Source organism: Dermacentor albipictus, chromosome 7, assembly GCF_038994185.2.
Source record: "Dermacentor albipictus isolate Rhodes 1998 colony chromosome 7, USDA_Dalb.pri_finalv2, whole genome shotgun sequence".
NCBI classification, from domain to species: Eukaryota; Metazoa; Arthropoda; class Arachnida; order Ixodida; family Ixodidae; genus Dermacentor; species Dermacentor albipictus.
In genome coordinates, this window is record NC_091827.1 from 78,609,487 (window position 1) to 78,625,622 (window position 16,136).

Sequence of the window (16,136 nt, forward strand, 5' to 3'; positions counted from 1 at the left end):
CACGCTACCCACCATCTTGGTTGCTGCTGTGTACGCAAGTTTAAATGCATCGCTAATAGTCACGCCTCGCGTCGTTTTACGTGAAATTTTGGAGCAGTAAACGAAGTTTCTCCAGCCTTCGTAGCCATGTATCAAACGAACTACGTGTGAGCGCATATATGACCTATGTTATAGAAAATTTAGAATAGGTGTCACTGAACGCAGTAATACCTCTATAACTGTTTTTTTCTTGTATATTGTAGATTTTTTTTATTGTCCACAATCTAGTAGTTGCATTGATGCCTCGCCACTTGGTAATAAACAGCTCGGAAAACATGGGCTTCAAGTCTGAGTGCCATCATAGTATAATTAGCCGACTCAGGCACTTCACATTTTAATGGGTCTAAAGACGTGATTACTGGCCTTAGTCGTCACATTTTGATCTGTCTGTTTGAATCAAGTCAACACGCTAGATTATTACGTATTCTATGTAGCGGAAGTCAGAGCTGGCTTTTCCTCTAATAGTTTTTTTCAACAAATGTTTTATTTCTTTATGGTATTGGTTTCATTCTTTATTTTGAAGGTTTTCAGCCTTCCTAAGTGCGAGAAGAAGGGATTGGTTTTCTGCTGATTAGCACCAGTGCTTTAATTCAACATTAATCAAAATTTGCGGGCGAGAGGAGGAACGGGCGTCGGGGGCATCGGCGGCAATCTTGTTGGTCGCGTAGTTGGCGTCGGAGCGGTAGTTGGTTGCGTTATACAGGTTGGAGGTGTGGCCTTGGTGGTCTTGGGTGGCGACGTCGTTCTTGGCGGTAGAAGGCAAGGGTTATATCGGCCTACACAGACGCATTCGTAGCGGCAGCAGTAGCCATGACCTGCATGGCACCATGGCGGGAGCTTTGCGCGAACATGAGGTGGAAAGAGGAAGAAGAGTTAGCGAGCAACTTTCTTCTTAACAAAAAGGACACACTCATGCGTTAGGTTCGGCATTACAATTCTGAGTAGGTGATGCGGTCTTTCGTGAGGCACCGGCTCGAGTAATATATTCGCCTATGGATGCGAGCACTTGGCTTTAAAGGAGACGAAAGCTTTGCAAAACATCCGCGATTGCTATGACAGCGCACTAAAACACCAAGACGGCCTGAAAGCCAACGCGAAACGGAAAAAGTAAAAGATAAGTTGGCGTCAGCCAATCGTATAAATTCTCCGGCGTAGTTTTGTTCCCTGCGCGTGCCCCGGTGGGGCTGGTCAAAGGTTTAAACTGCAAATGTGGTTCTAGTACAAGGAAAACTAAGCCCAAAGAAGGGACAGAAAGATCGCCATTCTATGAACTCAGAAAAAGTGAAAAGGGCTGTAGCGCCGACGTGTCCTCGGAGCGCACCCTTGAAGCCATGCGAACACATGATTGAAGAGAGCTTTCACTTGCGAGAATCGCAGCTTGTTGCAGCCGGTTTCTCCACCTAATCCATAATTAGTGTGTCTGAAATGCTGCTCCAGCGTTTGAAGGACGTTAGCAGAGAGCCCGACCAGCTGCACAGAAATAAGAAGACTGCTAGATGTGCCGTATATGCACAAGGTACAGCAGAATCTGAAAAATCCTCCGAATTGGAACGACGTGCTTATGGTTTTCTTCGGGCCGAATAAGCTGTCGATGCTCGGCGCCCGCGTTGCCTGTCGAAGCAAGGCCCAGCCTGCGTCCACGAAGAAGCACGCTTGGCCTTGTATGCGTTGTGCCGTCGGCACTATTTAAGAGATACCTCCAAGTCGCGGCCGAGCACACACCGACCGAACTTAACGTTGCACTAACGACGGATTAAGGGAGCACAACTTATCGATAAGAAAGGGTAAAGATTCGCTGCGTGTTGCTGTTTGGGGACCCAAGTCTGCTAGGTAAGAACCTAGATTCTCTGACACGTGAACTGCTGGCAGCGGATTATATAAATAAAAACAGTGACACTTATATCCGTGTCTCCTCTGTCACATTGCACAATAAAAAAATAGGAATAATTAGATTATCCATGCTGATTTTTTGGTTTCGATTGCATGGCTTTTTTGGTTTGTACGGACATAGAGTCATTTTTCGAAAATGCATAAGCATTTCGAGGCCTACCAAATGAGAAATCCCCTCCGTCCGTACATCACGCAAGTGGAATCGCTATAAAGAAATTATTCTACACAACAAAACAGGAAAGCAAAAACATTCACGATGATGAGTTTCGAACCTATGACCCCACGCTCAGAAGGCGAGCGTAATTACCCACTGGGCTAAGCACCTACGCTTCCAGAAGATGAATATAACTGAACCATATGATTGAGTTGTACCTGTGGTACATAACAAATGTCATAAGGATAACACTTTATATGATGGCTTTGCAGAAACATTTCGTGGTGATTGAATAAAAGCCATCTCTAGGAATAGATATAGAGCCAACTCGGAGCATTTTGGACATCAAAAAAATTCCGATTTTGTCAAAATATAATGCCAAGCACGCAACATCCTCGATGCGCTTCGCTGGTCGTGGGATTCCCTTTCAGTGGGGACATTCCTTCGCCGACCGGAATGCCACTAATCTGTGAGGTCTCTCGCGCTTCACGTTACGCAATATAGAGAGATAATCACTTCATGAGGTGAGCAGGATGATTAAGACTGATAAACTTTTGTGTGGGTCTCATCACGGTTGATAAATGTTCTAGGCGGATGGATAAGGTGCTAAAAAGCGATAAAGGCCTATAATGGTAGGAGCAGTTTTGATAAGGAGAATGGGCGCCGATAAGGCTTGATAAGAGTTGCATCAGGTGCGATCAAGTTTATAAGTACAAATAAGTGTTGGTAAGGGCCGGATTATGTACGATTAGGTTCATAAGGACCGAGAAGGCCTAATAAGCGTCACATATTGCGATACGGCTGATACGGGCCGATAAGGCTTGATAAGGCTTTGACTGGGTCCGATAAGATCGATAGCAACTGATGATGGTTGGATCTATTTCGGTAATGTTGATAACGACCGAGAAGAGTTGATAAAGGTCTATACAAGTGAGATCAAATTTTATAACATTGATAATGGCATGGAGCTTCGTAGATATGAGCAAGTAGCAAAGTGGTTGCGCACACTCAGACAAATCCCAGAGGAGTTTCTGCATGAATTTTTATTAGTGTAGTGCACTTGATGATTTTGCGCATGTAAGTGCTCCTTGTATAAAATATCGGTGTTTGTAATAAATTAAGTTGCAAGTTGACGCTCTTTCTGTCCTGTCTTCCTTCCCCTTAGTTTTCTTGCGGTAGAACCACATTTGAAGCATGAACCAACTAGTTCGGCACTGCATTGCTCTGAAATGTACAGCTTAGGCGCTATACCGTAAAGCTATTTCAAACTTTTCTATTCCAATTCTGCAATAAGCCCTGCGCGATTGGTCAAAAGCTTTTTTGGACCACCCCAACTTCGTCTGTCTGTCATGCGACGTCACGAAAACCGCGATAGCTCCCCATCTGATATGACGCGTCCACACTGATTATGCTTGGCTGGACCGAACAAAAGAAAAAAGAGTTATTTCTCATTCAACGCCTTTTCGTCATTAGCCATCGGCTATTGGTCAAAAGTTTTCGGGCTTCACCCACTTCACCTGCCTGTCACGTGACGTCACAAAAACGCGAACTTACTGCGTCAAACATGCATGTATACGTTAGAAATGCATCAATATGCCGAACAAAACTGAATTTTCTTCTGAACAGCAGCCGGCTGCCCCGTTCCGAAAGGAATAACATATGCCTGCCGCCGATCGCTCAGGCACTGGTTACTTGCACCTGACGGAGAGCTTGGGTTTATTTGCGTACAATGATACTTTTTGCGTGGCAGCGTAATGCTTTCGAGCACTGTCGGCACGTTTATGGCCTCGCTCTGCCAGCTCTTCTTTTCTGAGGATTTGCTTTAATGGCATTCTTATCCTTCCGTTGCATGCCGCCACGATTTTCGATCAGCCGCCGCAACCTAAGTAAGGGTAAGCGGACCAATCGCAGACGCCGACACCACCCTGCTCCTCCGGTTATCGATTTTCAGTGCACTGGCTCGACCCCATTGAATCTCTCTCCCTTTGAGCGTGCTCCTCACCTATTCCTTGCTGTTTGAGTTGGTCAGTAAGCATTTTTGATAACCACCTTGCACATACTTTCTAATATCCGAGCTTCTCAGTCTCAATCGCGTGAATTGTAGTGAGTCGAACAAGTGCAAGTTGATCAGACAGACCTACAACTGTCAGGTGTCGATCTAATCGCAATTCCCGGTTCAGTTGTTGAAGTTTCATTGGTCTGGACGCTGGGTCCGCGACTGCACTCGTCATCGTGCACTTCTGCGAGACCATTTCTGAAGTCTCGACACCATTTTCTGACCTTTCCTTCACTCATCAGTGTATGTCCATAAACTAGGCACAATTCCCCATGAATATGAGAAGCTTATGATGCTTTTGCGTGCAAATGTAATTACAGCCCGCACTTCACGACAGGCGGGAGAAATTATTTTCGCGGACATTGTAGTCTTGATTCAGAAGAGTACTGGGCCAAAACAATGACTTCATTACCGTCCCGAAGAATCAGCAAATGGAGTTGCACAAATAAGGCTTGAATTTGGCGTGTAAATATTTAAGTATAAGCAAGCGGCCCTTACTTTTTGAATAACCTTTGTATCTACAAGTGGGCTCCCGGCCCGGTGCTCAGGTGACGATGAGAGTTCCAAACCCTTAGAAGAACAGCAATCTATTGTGAATCTGGTGGCATGTGAACCCGAGAATGCTCTTTTGCAACAAATTAACGCAAGATACGTGTTGGTGGTCCCATGCGCAACAGCACGCAAATATATTGTTGTCGTTGGAAGCGTCTGGAACCCCTGGAGAAGTAGACCACTTTGTCCGAAGCATGCACGTACCTGTTTGACCATTAGGTACCCGGCGGCGGCACACGTCTGTCTGCCATAGAAGCAGGGGCGGCTCGACTATTTGAACAAAGCTATGTAGGGACAATGGGCGCCCTGAGACTTTCGTAGGTCGCTATGGGGCTTCGTCTGAAGATGAGAAACGAGGCCCTATTTGATTTGTCTCAGGCCTGGCGGCACTTCTCAAGGCCAATGGCTGCAGCGGTATTGCTTCTATGACAAATGTGAAATAAAATCCCCAACTTCCCACGGACCTGCGTTATGTATGACTTAGCGATTGGGTTTTACATCTGCCGAAATAATACTGTTATAGTGACAGTGTCTTCAGGTTTTGCACATTGATCAAAAGAAAGGGAAGTTTAAGATTCTCAGGTACACACAGCGAGAGGTGCATTACTCAGCGCAAACTGAAAACATTGAGCAGGCCTTTAATTGCTAGTGGCTAAAATAGAGAAACAATCACGAGAAAAAAGGGGGAGGAAGACGGAGTTAGAGCTTCACGTACCTTGCATCTTGCTCTGTCTCTTAGGTCGTATCCACATATGGGATATGCCTATTCAGAACAGGAGTTAATAATTGACGCAGGGTAAGCGCTATATTGAGGCAAGTTTTATGAGTTCTTCATTGAATTATGACCAAGCGAAATGCTCATTTAGCTGGACTGAAATAACGCCGGTTGCTTTAAATGTTTCAGGGTTTCTCAAACACTGGACAAAATGTAACCTTCTTCTTGAATTAATAAAATTCCAGAAATATTTGCTAGGCACAGGCAGGGAAGCTAGGCACAGGCAGGGAAGATGTTGGCACAATGAAATTTAGACACGGACTAGGCTTGGTGTAATAGACTACAAAAAAAAGCAAAAAAAACTGGCCTCGCTGCTTGGTGCTACCATGCACATTGACAATGAAGACACTATGGAACATTGATATTTGACTCAAAGAAAGGGATGTGCTTAACGCCAGAAATTACACAAAATATAAAAAAAAATTTCGATTGGCTTACAATAGCAGCGCATGAATCTCACTATACCTTCAGCCTTCAAATATGACTAAGTTTGTAGCATGAGTATGTGTTGTCAAAATTGCATAATTTTAATGTAAGATGTTGCATACTCTTTGACAAAAGTAATGACCTAAGAATATTTTTTGAGGATTTTTTAGAGCATTCATGTAATTACATTGCAAATCGAATTCAAATTTTTGTGCCATTATTTGCATCACACTTTTCTTTTTGCACAAATATTCATACCTCAGGCCCAAACCACATGTACAAGATATTTCTGGAATAATGCATTACGACAAATGAAAAACTGCCATGTCGTCATTGCTCACGGAAGGCAGCACATCGAATATACAGTTAAAGAGGGTAATGCGTTAAGCAAAGTGGTCACGTGTATGAATACCCTGCAGCGTAAATTGAAGTGGAGTAACACTGTATAATCATAGGGCTGAAATAACACTTAACTCAGTGTGTGTGTGCTTCATGCTTATTTCGCCACTACGGGATGAAATTGGCAAAAATGTAGAGGTCGTGTCTGAAGAACCTCACAAAGATATTTTACCCTCAGCAGTTCTGCACGGATAAATGCATTTGTAAACACAGAAACGTCATTAAAAATGTCCACGTGGCTTCCCAATAAGAAAGTTTGCGTCTTTTGCATAAGTGCGAATTTAGGGAACACAGTCTAAATTTCTCGCTTCTTTGTTAGGCAGTTCTGTTCTCACCCTTTCGTTGCAAACAGCACCGTGACAAACACATGAAAGATTCTAATACTACCATTCAGACAGCGGGATGTTCTTTTAGTAACAATTAGCCACAGCGGTGCGTTTTTTCCAGGCGATGCGCACACTCTTGCTGAAGGCGCTGGTGAGAACGTGAATAGAGTCCTCATACATGAAAATATTAGAGAGGTAATAATATTGAAAAGTCAGAGAAAAAGTTTGAAATTCCCAACCCTGTCTTTGGGCGGTGTCCACAGAGGAACCTGGTGGTGGAAGTGTCCATTGATGCTCTGAATGCAAATGATAACTGCAACAAATAGAGATTATGTTAATCGCGTTGTTCCATGGAGCAGTTAAATGCTTCCTGGGATGCGGCACATGACACATTTATATGTCACTGTATCTGTTGTAACACAAAGAACACAATGTGGAGGCTTTAGCCCCTAGATACGTAAAATTATATAATGTCGATATATTCGAGCTGTTACACATTCTCGAGTTCTTCCCAGGCAAGCTGTCATGGCGGTGCTTTTCTCTTATGCAATGCAAACATTAATTCGCCACTGTCTTTGTCTATACAGTCCAGTGGTCTATAGACACCCATAGAAAATCTGTGACACCGTGAATAATGTGCCTGATGAAAAAAACTGCACTCAGCCATTTTCTAGGACGCCGTCTAGTGCCGCATGACGATATTTAGAACTGCAACGCCAACAGCTGAGAATGGGGCACTGCTGTGGTTGTGCAAGCAGTGATGTAAGTGAATATTTTTAAAGGTTCCCATGTTCCACTGAAACCTTCCCGCCTGTATGAAAGATTTATGAAGAGACAAAGTTTACACCAAAGTTTGCCGCAAGAGTCCCGAAGTTTTCGGGCCCATTAGGTCGCCTTCAGTGTGGTGAATATTGTGGAGGAATGCCTATAACAAAGGTCACCTGGGACTGTAGCACTTTCAAAACACTCCTCGAAACAGCAATAAATGATCGTAGATGTTACACAGTGTGTCGGCAGTCGCCCCCCCCCCTGCCTTCGTAACAACATAAAAACAGTAACATATGAGCTTGCAAATGCTCAAACGAACTTTCTCGAAGGCCATGAGATTTGTTCACCGCTGCGGAAAGTGCAGAATCGGCCTCTAGATGATCTGACTGTCGTTTTCAACAAGTCTATCCAAAGCATAACTAAATATTTAGCGACGCTACCAAAATGTCACAAAATCGGCATACGTAGCCATCGTGCCGTTTCGAAACCACTCACCGCTGAACACACACAGGAAAACTTTCACTGACGCTGACTGCGTCATTGGTTGTTTCTTGAGCACTTCACTAGTAGAAAACCTGCAGTGAGAAAAATATTGCTAGAAGGGAAAGACCAAAGAAACTAATTAAAACGACATTTATGTGGCCGTGCAGTTATGACATATCGATTCGGGTTTCAGAAATGTTTCCAATTTCATGTGATGCTTTGACGCGCAACCAAGCACTCTGATCTCGAGATATGCGCAGACCCGATTTACCTTGGAGCCTTCGCGCATTGCGAGCTGATGCGAGTGAACAATCATCCCAATTTCGTTTCACTCGCCGACTTCGAAAGCAGGCAGGAAGACAAGTGTAATTTTGTGAGCCAGCTGCACCAGCTGCAGAGCAGCCGAGCACAAGCTGAGAACAAAAAACTTTATTTTCCTTTTTGTGTGATGGCTGTAAGCCTGAAAGCTACTTGAATTGTGCAATCTCCTGGTAAATTCTTTGTGTGTTGCGTGGGACGTGATACGGGTATGCCGTCGTGTATTGAATGTTCCGACAATCCGATACACACTATGTACCCTGCGGTGTGTGACAAAAAATAATAACGAATGCGCTTGTCTTTCGCATTCTTCCCAGCCACTCGGTTTATTAACCACGTATTGTCCACATGCAGTGCCAGAAGGCATGCTAATTTCGGAGCGCGTGTATTCACTAAGGCTACGCAGTCAGCAATCATTTTTGCTTGTATCTCGTGCTTTGCCTCGATTAATATTTTCTTTTTTCCCAGGTTTTCCCAGCTCCATTTACGGCGTCACCAGATGTTGCGTTCGTATAATAATGAGGCCGAAGGTCGTGCTCCTGGATGCGCTTTTCAACAAAGCCTAAAAGGAAATACTGAAACATTTAAGTGGAGTAGGCTAAAATTAGAATGGTTGCCGCCTTCCAGAAGGAAGTAGTCGGTTAATATTGAAGCGACTGAGTGAGTGAGTGAGTGAGTGAGTGAGTGAGTGAGTGAGTGAGTGAGTGAGTGAGTGAGTGAGTGAGTGAGTGAGTGAGTGAGTGAGTGAGTGAGTGAGTGAGTGAGTGAGTGAGTGAGTGAGTGAGTGAAACAACTTTATTTGGTCCACTATAGATGCAAGCAAACTCAGCGTCACCTGGCTAGGCCCACTCGGGGACCATCAGGTGAAACTGGACTGCCCTCTCGTGAGCCCTCTGAACTGCTAGGATTTGACAGGTCTGAACAAGAATTGAAAATAACGTTTCTCTTTCTTTTTGTACATGTCACGAAACCGGATTTTGGCAATACAGCTGTTCTTCAGGAAATGTTTTCACGCTATACCTGTTTATAGGCGCATATATCAGCCTATCAAGACCATGCACCCCTTATTATCGGTTGTAACCGGCGAATGGGAAACAGCACTTCCGATGGTATAGCTTGCTGAATATGGACCTATCTGTAGGATATCTTTGGTCTCGCACGCAATGCATTACAAAAATGCATTGCGGAGTGGAGCGATGTGATGGTGGCACCAAATTACGCGTTATGAATTTTTGTCGGCAAAATTTACTGAGGCGCAGGATGCTGCAAAATACCGTTATAATCAGACACAGTAGTGTAAACCAGAGTTATCGTTTAGCCTTTATTTTTATATAACGCATTCAATGGCCATCTTGAGCAGATTTTCTGGTGAAGCTAGTATGTTGCGACTAGAAGGGTTCGGAAATGCTATAGCCGTGTTTGAGCGGTGTTCTGAATAAACGACATCACTCAAAGACAATAACTTCAGATGAAATGGAGACAGACCACGTGCTAACAGCTGTGTGCGGACAAATTTGAAAGTGTGTGGGTATCTATGAGCTCAATTATGATTTCTAAACGCTTAATGATTGGCTATTTTAACGAGGTATGTGAAATGCTTGGACGGTTCATCCTCTGAGCAAAGAGAACCAGAGTGGTAGCAATAATACATTAAAAAAATTTTGAATAATGACATGGGTGACGAGTATAGAATACTGAATTGCACACGTTAATTGTTGTCTTTGCAGTAAATTATATTTGCAAATGCTCCATAGTTTTAGAATAATACCTTTTGAACTCATCTAGGTTAGCCCAATCCGCTCAAACGAGTCAAGGTGCCACAAAGCTACCATTTTAACGAAAATAGATGACGTGTGGGCAGTTTCAGCAACTTCAGGTATTTACTCAATTATTTAAGTCCTGACGTAATCACCTGAATGCATTATAGGGAAGTTATCCGCAGAGTTTCCATGAGCTAGGAAAACATATCACTGAGATTAACGTTCGGTTGAAATAGGGACCATGTTAGGTATTATGCGTGGAGACGTGGTTTTTTCACATCAACTGATCTCGCATTTTTCTCTACATTTATGCTAGAAAGAGGCTTCGCTGTAGGTATTTACGATGCCTTCGGTGAAAATACCCCCGCCACACTCATAAAAAAATATAAGGCAAACTGAAATTACGGTGGGTGTGGAAAAATGACTTCCTGTAAGGAAAGAGTTCTTCGACGACTGAACAAAAGCGTCACACAGTAGGAAACGCTTACCCTCCCAGTGTCCCGAAAGACCTGGCGTGGCATGTCTTATATGAACTCTATATGAAGTACAAAATTGTGCAGTCATAAGGGTGATTTGTGAAGAAAATACGACGTTGATTACCTCATTATTAGCTTTTCAAACACTTATTGGACACTCGCTCTGTCTCAATTTTTACTTCTTGAAGCTGGTCTTCACGATGTCGTTCGGGAGGCAAACTAGTCATTTTGTTTCTATATCTATAACAAAGGCGGCTTTTAAAGGTTGACATGCATGCAAACTATAGGTGTGGGGTTTCCTACAGCGTTTTCAGTAACTAGTGTTAATAGAACTTTTTCATCGCTTCGTGTGCCAGGGAGCGTTGGAACAGCAAGTAGTTTGAAATCAGAGGCAATGAAATCAAATGGTACGATAGACAAGCGATAAGAAGATTACCGCTAGTCCTTTGTTCCCTCTACTGTGATGATCTCTTCAACTACGTTTTGGTGCAAGTAATTTTGCGCATGGAAGGATGTCATAGTGCTTTCTACGAAATATACCGAATTTATTCTGACGTCCAGGGAATAACTATACCTGTAATGAACATATTAATTACTGAAAGTACCAAAATAATGATAGTAAGCGGGGTAAGTGGGAATAAATTACACCATTTTAAAGAAATAGTGTTATGAGTGGAAAGCATTATTTAGTGATTTACAGGTATCTTCAGAAGGGACGCATTGAGGTAAAGCTATTTTAAAAAAAATTCTATTGCAATTCCGCAATCAGCCCTCCACGATTGGTCAAACATTTTTAAGGCCACTTCCACTTCCCCCGGCTGTTACGCGACGTGACAAAACCCGCGATAGGTCCCCATCGGATATGACGTGTACAAAGGGATTGTGGATAAAAAGACAGAAGAAAAAAGTAATTATTTCTGATTCGGCATTAGCCCTCTGCTATGGGTCAAATGTTTTCGGACTGCGCCGTGTCTGTCACCCAACGTCTCAAAACTGTGAGTACTCACCTCCTCAAAGTGAAGTGTGCGCATTGAAGATGCAATACTATGCCGAACAAAACAGTTTTTTTTAAACAGCCGGACACTACCTCGTTCCGAAAGGAATAAAGATGGCAGCCCGTCTATTCCTCGGACACTCGCTACTCGCACCTGCCGGAGGGCATAGATTTATCTGCCTGGAAAAAACTTTTTGTATGGCAGTATAACGTTATTGAATCCTTTCGACACAGATACATAACCATGCCAACTCTGCTTTGTTGAGGATCCATTTTAGCGGCATTTCTAACGTTCCGTTTCACGCCGCCACGGTATCCACTAGCCACCGCAAGCCAAGTAAGGGGAAGCAGACCAATCGCTGACACCGGCACCACCCTCCTCATCCGGTTATCTATATTCACTGCCCTGGCGCCGCCCCATCGAACCCCTCTCCCCTTTAGCGTGCTCTTCACCTCTCGTCAACCAATTAGATAAAACAATTGCTCGATGTAGGCAATTTTATTCGTTTAGAAAGCAAACAAAAGTGACCTACTACAAACGAGGCGAGCGTTTGATTGGCCTCTTGAGACAAGGCTGCAGGTCACCGACTGATGCTTGTGTCAGCAGTTGCGTAAATTTGACGTTAGGATGTTGGAATAAAAAGAGAAAGGAGCAGTTTTACGTTGTAGGGCCTAGTTTTCCAATAAAACGCCACGCTGAGGTAAGATTTCAGTCACAATAGAGGGCATGCTATGTGCTATCTGTGGTCCTATATGATCCTAGGAGTCAACAATCGGGTTTTAGGTTGGCTTCCATAGTGACACCGTGTACATGAGAAAAAAATTATATATGCAGGGGGTTGCTCTCATGGGGGAAAATATAATGAAAATGGTTACATGTAAGGGGCATGCGTGAAGGAAAAACTTCCCTCTTTTGAGATTTGGTGGTTGAAGGATTCAAAGTTCTTAAAATACTTTTCCGAGCTCGGATCAATAGCAGACCTTCTGCAGCCGTAATCACGTTTACGACGCCGAATTTCCAATTATTATCTGTACGCACTGTCACTGCACTGGTAGTCGCTGGAAACCAGTGTAAATGAGCGGCTACCTGCACCTTATTTAAATATAGGTGCACACTACACCGGCAGGACGATGGCAGCTCAGCATGGGCCAGGCTAACACATTTCGCACGTAAACAATCCGAGACGTACTCAAGCATACTACGGGCAAACGTTCAATTGAGGAGGAGACGAGCACACTTCTGGCAGTTGCGTGGACGCTGGGAGAAAAATTTCTGACCCCATTCTGTCTCATGCACACGAATGGGAAAGTGGGCTAGCTACGCTTACGCATCGCATGTTTTGGCCATAGTGTTTTTTTAACTCTGATTTCTTCCGCTACTCCAAACCACAGCGCTCCTTTCTCACACATTGACAGATTCGAACTGCCAGCAATGAGCGAAGTGTGTTGGCGAAATGAATCGGTGCTGAAATGAGGAACGAGGCGCTGCGGCAGGATATTGGCAAGCCACGAATTTTATTAAGGTGAGAGTCTGAAGGGGATCGTTGCAATGGCTCATACCAAAAAACAAGCGGCGTGTAGTTGAGTGGTACAAGCAAAATTATCAGCAATGGCTCATAGCCCCGTAATCAATCGAAAGATGCAACGGCTAAATATGAATGAAGAAACAAAAATAACAAAGAACAAAATAAAGAACGAAAGAAAAAAAGAATGCATTAATTAGGGAACGAAAAAGTTAGAAATAAAGAAAGACGTCAAGAAAGAGAACGAAAGAACGAAGAACCTTGAGGTAGTGCATTAGGTTCTCGCACGCATCGTTGAGGAGGTCAACCTGCAGCGCTTACGCACACCGGCACGTTTAGATCACACTACTGCTCGTTTTGCCTTTATCATCATCATCATCGTCATCATGATCATCATCAGCCTGGTTACGCCCACTGCAGGGCAAAGGCCTCTCCCATAGTTTTCCAACAACCCCGGTCATGTACTTATTGTGGCCATGCCGTCCCTGCAAACTTCTTAATCTCATCCGCCCACCTAACTTTCTGCCGCCGCCTGCTACGCTTCCCTTCCCTTGGAAACCAGTCCGTAACCCTTAATGACCATCGGTTATCTTCCCTCCTCATTACATGTCCTGCCCATGCCCATTTCTTTTTCTTGATTTCAACTAAGATGTCATTAACTCGCGTTTGTTCCCTCACCCAATTTGCTCTTTTCTTATCCCTTAACGTTACACCTATCATTATTCTTTCCATAGCTCGTTGCGTCGTCCTCAATTTGAGCAGAACCCTTTTCGTAAGCCTCCAGGTTTCTGCCCCGTAGGCGAGTACTGGTAAGAGACAGCTATTATACACTTTTCTCTTGAGGGATAACGGCAACCTGCTGTTCATGATCTGAGAATGCCTGCCAAACGCACCCCAGCCCATTCTTATCCTTTTGATTAGTTCCGTCTCATGATCCTAATCCGCCGTTACTACCTGCCAAAGTAGGTGTATTCCCTTACCACTTCCAGTGCCTCACTACCTATTGTAAATTGCTGTTCTCTTCCGAGACTGTTAAACAATACTTTAGTTTTGTGAAGATTAATTTTTAGACCTACTCTTCTGCTTTGCCTCTCCAGGTCAGTGAGAATGCATTACAATTGGTCTCCTGAGTTACTAAGCAAGGCAATATCATCAGCGAATCGCAAGTTACTAAGGTATTTTCCATTAACTCTTATCCCCAGTTCTGCCCAATCCAGGTCTCTGAATACCTCCTGTAAACAGGCTGTGAATAGCGTTGGAAAAATCGTATCTCCCTGCCTGACGCCTTTCTTTATAGGTATTTTGTTGCTTTCTTTATGGAGGACTACGGTGGCTGTGGAGCCGCTATAGATATCTTTCAGTATTTTTACATACGGCTCGTCTACACCCTGATTCCGCAATGCACCCGTTTTGCCTTGTAAGCAGCCTAACCCCTCTGATAGTATAACTTGATGTGTTACCATGTGTGCAGCAGACATTCGCCTGCACACGTTACCGGAGTGCAACATGCCGCCGAACTTTCTTTTAAATCTTGGAGCCAGAAGTTATCATGAAAACATGTCCCACATAGCACTTTGCCATCCTAAGAATAAACGAAAATTTACGCAGGTGACTTCTCCTGTACTGACTACATCAGCTGTATCACCTATACTATTTTGCATATATCAGAGAAAACTCACATTTGCTTCTATACTAAAAAAGGAAATCAATGAAAGGTGTGAAGCGTCGTGGTACTGTTGGTTAGCGTCTTCATTACATGTTGTTGCACAGGATATACTAATACGTATTAATACGAACTAATACGTATAGTATTAACGACACCATTCATCGTTATTTTTGAAGTTTTACTTACCCAGGCACGCATACATTCGTGTTGTTCTTGGGAGCGACGTAACGCGTGTAATACTGCCACAGACCAAGAATCAATGTCACTAGTACTACGCCTGATCGAACAAGAAAATGCGAAAAAGGCGACGCGAAATCCGAAGCGGCACTATCAGCTGGATCTATTTACCGAGTCATTGTCAGACCCGCACCTGCGGGCACGCGGACTGTTCTATGCCGATTCTCGGCAGGCGAGCCATCTGAGTTGTACGAATGGATTGGGGCACTGCAAAACACGAAATATGAGCAGGGGTTTAGCTGTGATAGTTCCGCCATCCTTCGCAGTAATGATAAAATACCCCTCGAAGGACGTCGTGTCATTAGGTTCTATTTTTGATGAGTCGACTAAGGCAAGTGTTTTCACCTCAGCAACTTTTTAAAACTTAGGGCCAACGGGTGCTCTGTTGTCTTTCGCTCTTTGTAATTGAAACCATAGCGCACGCTAATGTGAATGGCTGAATAAACGATGAAAAAGCAAATATTCTCCTGACTTTAGGGGTTTCTGGCTGCGCAAGTTCTTACATGAATGTAAATGGGGTAGCCAGCAATCTAGGAGGAAAAACTTGTGGACCTCCATTCACAAGACGCTCCAGTCCTAAAATCGGTCTTCAGATAAATCTTCAGCCAATCCTGTACTGGGCCTGCCATTATCGAAGTTAGCCAGCCAATTTAAATGGACACGTACACGCTCAAATATTTCTCAGTATGGCCCTTCAATGATCTAGGCGTTTACATGCCCGCAGAGACTGATGTCAACATTTTTTTAGAATAATATTGTGCCCTCCTTTTTAGAATAATGCGATAGGCAAAATGGACTATGCTGTGATTCAATACTATGGTCCAGCTGTGAAATTTCATAGAAAGCTAAGTATCGATCAGCATTAAACATTTCACGTTGTCGGGCGCAAAAACACAGTTCCAGCGAAATATACCGTAGCACTTGGGCATGCACTTTGCACACATTGCTACTTCGTGATGGCGCACCGACCTTGCAAAATAAAAAAGAAATTACCCGTTCTCGCATTTTGTGGACCTTTTAACTATCGTTTCCCTGTTTCTAAAGAAAGTCTCTCTTAGCGAACGTCCCCTGCTTTAGTCGCCGTTCCTGCTGACGAGCCGAATAGACACGCGCGTGATGCCACGTTTGCGCCAGAGAATGTGCGCATGCGCCGCGTTTCGTCACGCATTGGATGCAGGAATTAGGCAGAAAACGTATTGGCTGGGCCATGGGTACCGGAATCAGATGAAAAAAAAATAATGATCTTACCTGTCTTTCGCACCGTACTTCTTTTCGCATACACCTGTGCTAGCGA

General features: G+C 43.9%; 1 protein-coding gene across 1 annotated transcript; it reads right to left on the bottom strand.

The window, feature by feature from the left end:
• Nucleotides 1–319: 319 nt before the first annotated feature.
• LOC135899008 (uncharacterized) lies at nt 320–16,136 on the bottom strand. The gene is made up of 5 exons (XM_070521324.1): nt 16,091–16,136; nt 7,881–7,960; nt 6,857–6,930; nt 5,407–5,454; nt 320–876 (listed from the first exon to the last, which is right to left on the bottom strand). Exons 2-5 carry the CDS (start codon nt 7,924–7,926, stop codon nt 640–642), a joined length of 405 nt encoding a protein of 134 aa, XP_070377425.1. The 5' UTR covers nt 7,927–7,960; nt 16,091–16,136; the 3' UTR covers nt 320–639.

Excerpts from the sequence above, each read along its gene's own strand:
- LOC135899008 (XM_070521324.1), bottom strand. The coding sequence starts at position 7,926 with ATGACGCAGTCAGCGTCAGTGAAAGTTTTCCTGTGTGTGTTCAGCG. Across the intron at positions 5,455-6,856 it reads GGACACCGCCCAAAGACAGG|GCATATCCCATATGTGGATA; the intron begins GTTGGGAATTTC and ends TGTTCTGAATAG. Across the intron at positions 877-5,406 it reads GAGACAGAGCAAGATGCAAG|CTCCCGCCATGGTGCCATGC; the intron begins GTACGTGAAGCT and ends GTTCGCGCAAAG.